The 2,500-nt window shown below is 45.9% G+C and overlaps 1 protein-coding gene across 1 annotated transcript in view; it reads right to left on the bottom strand.

The window, feature by feature from the left end:
* LOC125033191 (oleosin-B6-like) overlaps positions 1 to 2,500 on the bottom strand; it is a 15,533-nt gene that overhangs the window by 2,345 nt on the left and 10,688 nt on the right. Inside the window, exons 3-5 of the mRNA XM_047624565.1 lie at positions 743 to 1,031; positions 425 to 529; positions 1 to 173 (exon numbers count right to left, since the gene is read on the bottom strand). The exon at positions 1 to 173 is cut by the window's left edge and continues 238 nt beyond it. Coding sequence (XP_047480521.1) covers positions 1 to 173; positions 425 to 529; positions 743 to 997 — 533 coding nt within the window. The 5' untranslated portion in view covers positions 998 to 1,031. The remainder of the gene's footprint in view (positions 174 to 424; positions 530 to 742; positions 1,032 to 2,500) is intronic.

Genomic DNA, 2,500 nt, shown 5'->3' with positions numbered 1-2,500 from the left:
GCAACAGCAGCGACTGGGTCAGCAGGCGCACCAGGAATAAGGGGAGCCCCGGGCCGGGCTTCTTCGCCTGGGTACTCGCTGATCCCTGGGAAGACCTCGGGCTTGGGAGCCGGAGTGATGGGCACGGGCATGTCCGCCTTGGCCTTGCCCTTGGCTTTGCGCGAAGTCGGGGCCTGCGAGTGGAGATCAGAGCGTGGTCAGAGGAGGCTCGAGAGCGAGCGGGACAGTCGCCGAAAATATTCATGGAAATGCTGTTAAACAGAAAAATCATGACTTGAAGGAGCAGGGGCAGACAGCGAGCCCTCCCGCTGTCGTTCCCACACTTATCTCTCCGGACCCTTTCGGAGTATCTCTCCGGACCCTTTCGGAGTATCTCTCCGGACCCTTTCGGAGCACGGCGCTCTCTCGGGCCTCCGGCACTGACCTTGACCTCCGTGGTGAAAGTGGTTATGAGGTCGCAGCAGTCGGTGAAGGAAGCGCAGCAGTACTCGGGGAAAAACTTGTCTTCGTTTACAATGTTAGAGCATTGCTGGAAAGAAGCGAATCATCATACATGCGATGAAAGTAATACAATAATCGACATCTTCATAATTTCTCTCCATGAAGCAAGCCACTGCTGGCCGCATTATCATTCCTAATATCAATGCCCTGTGCCATGGTGCAATACCTACGCAGAGATCGGCAATGCCTACATGCCCCACACCGACCCGTGCCAGGCGCGGCGCGGCGACGCAGGCCTCACCTTGCACGCCTTGAAGTACTGGTCGCAGCAGGCGCCGTAGGCCTCGCAGCACTCGGGCAGCCGGGACGCCTCCACGGTGTCACAGGAGGACGAGCAGAGCGCGCAGGCCGCGTCTCCCGGCTGGCAGTGGATAGCCTGGCGCTTCCAGCGGAGCAAGGTCGTCTCGGCTGCGGTGGAGGCCGCTGCGCCGCCCTGGGTCAGCACTGCCAGCACCGTCAGCAGCTGCAGCGAAGCACATGCAATCCACATCTCCATTGCGGTGTCGCGCCCGAAGTGCCACACGTTCAGCCTTGGGTGAGAACAGGTGCGTTACTCAAAGGCAGCAGGGCGAAGACAACAGTGACTTTGATAACAAAACAATGAGAACAAGGCCTTCAAATAAAAGTAACACTATGATAAGACTAGTCACAGTGATAATAGCTGCAAAAAATGGTAGAAAAAGTGGTAAAAAGGCAAATTGATATTGCCAATAAAACGACGGTAATAATGATAATATTAGTAATGATAACGATAATAATGATAATGTTAATGGAAACTAAAAACAATAACAACAATAATAATAATTATATTAGCAATGGCAATAATAATATTAGTGATAATCACAATGATAAACATCATAATAGTAGTGATAATCACAATGATAAACATCATAATAATGATAATAATATTAGCAATGATCATCATTAATCAACATCATAACCTTCCTCTCCACACAACCGTTCCGACCGTCAACCACAAAGTTCTCATAATTATCTTTGACGTTTCACTTTCTCTTTCGTTTTTTTTCTCTGCAATATACTTGTTTTCCTTCTTGCGCGTGGGCGGCCGTCACACCGCCACGCCCGTTCAAGGAGCAGCTCAGCGGAGGTTTGCAAAAAAAAAAAAAAAAAAAAACGAATAAAAAAAAAAAACATATAAAGGACGTTTTTTTCGCTCCAGGTTTCTTCTAAACCTGAATTACTCAACCAAAGAGGCGATTCTGTTGCCTTGTTATAGACTGGTTTGGGTTTTGCTAATAACTGTCGCTTGTGCATTTGCGTGTCACACTACGTGTCTCAAATCTCAAATCAGTCCACGTGACTCAAATCTCGAGCCCAGAAACAACAGGGGACTCACTAAAGGCCTTTGGAAAGGAGGGCGGGCGCTATTGACCTTTTCGTCGGCTAGAATTTCAGCTGCCACTGAAGAAATACTTAAACATCAGACAAGTATTCGTAGGCAATCCACACCCACCTCCCTGAGGCAGAAATTCCCGTCTCTATATTAAGCGACGCTGCAAAATAGGCCAAAGGAAACTATAACTAAAGAACGAGTAACTACCAACCAGTTCGGTCGGTAAGGCGAGTGACAATTCAACGTTTCAGACAGTCATCATTATTATCATTGTTTTTATTATCATTATTATTATCATCATTATTGTCATTATCATTATTACTATTATTATTGTTGTTATTATTACCATTATCATTATTATTGTTGTTATTATTACCATTATTATTATCATTATCAGTATCATTACCTTATTACTATCATCATCATCATCATCATCATCTGTCTAACTTGCTTGATACAAATTTTTACCTTTACCTTTCCTTAGTGATTGGAATGTACAACATTCTGGGGTGACTGAGAAATCACTCTCCTCAAGGCTATAGAAGTTTTATTTATTCAAATCTGCTAGAAGGTGTGTGTGTGTAGGGGGGGGGGGGTGCAAGATTAACGAGAGAATTGCATTTTTCTTTCTACCTCATCTCTCGT

Source organism: Penaeus chinensis, chromosome 2 (genome assembly GCF_019202785.1).
Source record: "Penaeus chinensis breed Huanghai No. 1 chromosome 2, ASM1920278v2, whole genome shotgun sequence".
Lineage (NCBI taxonomy): Eukaryota > Metazoa > Arthropoda > Malacostraca > Decapoda > Penaeidae > Penaeus > Penaeus chinensis.
Note: the sequence above shows the minus strand (reverse complement) of the source record. Positions and strands in the feature narration are given on the sequence as shown.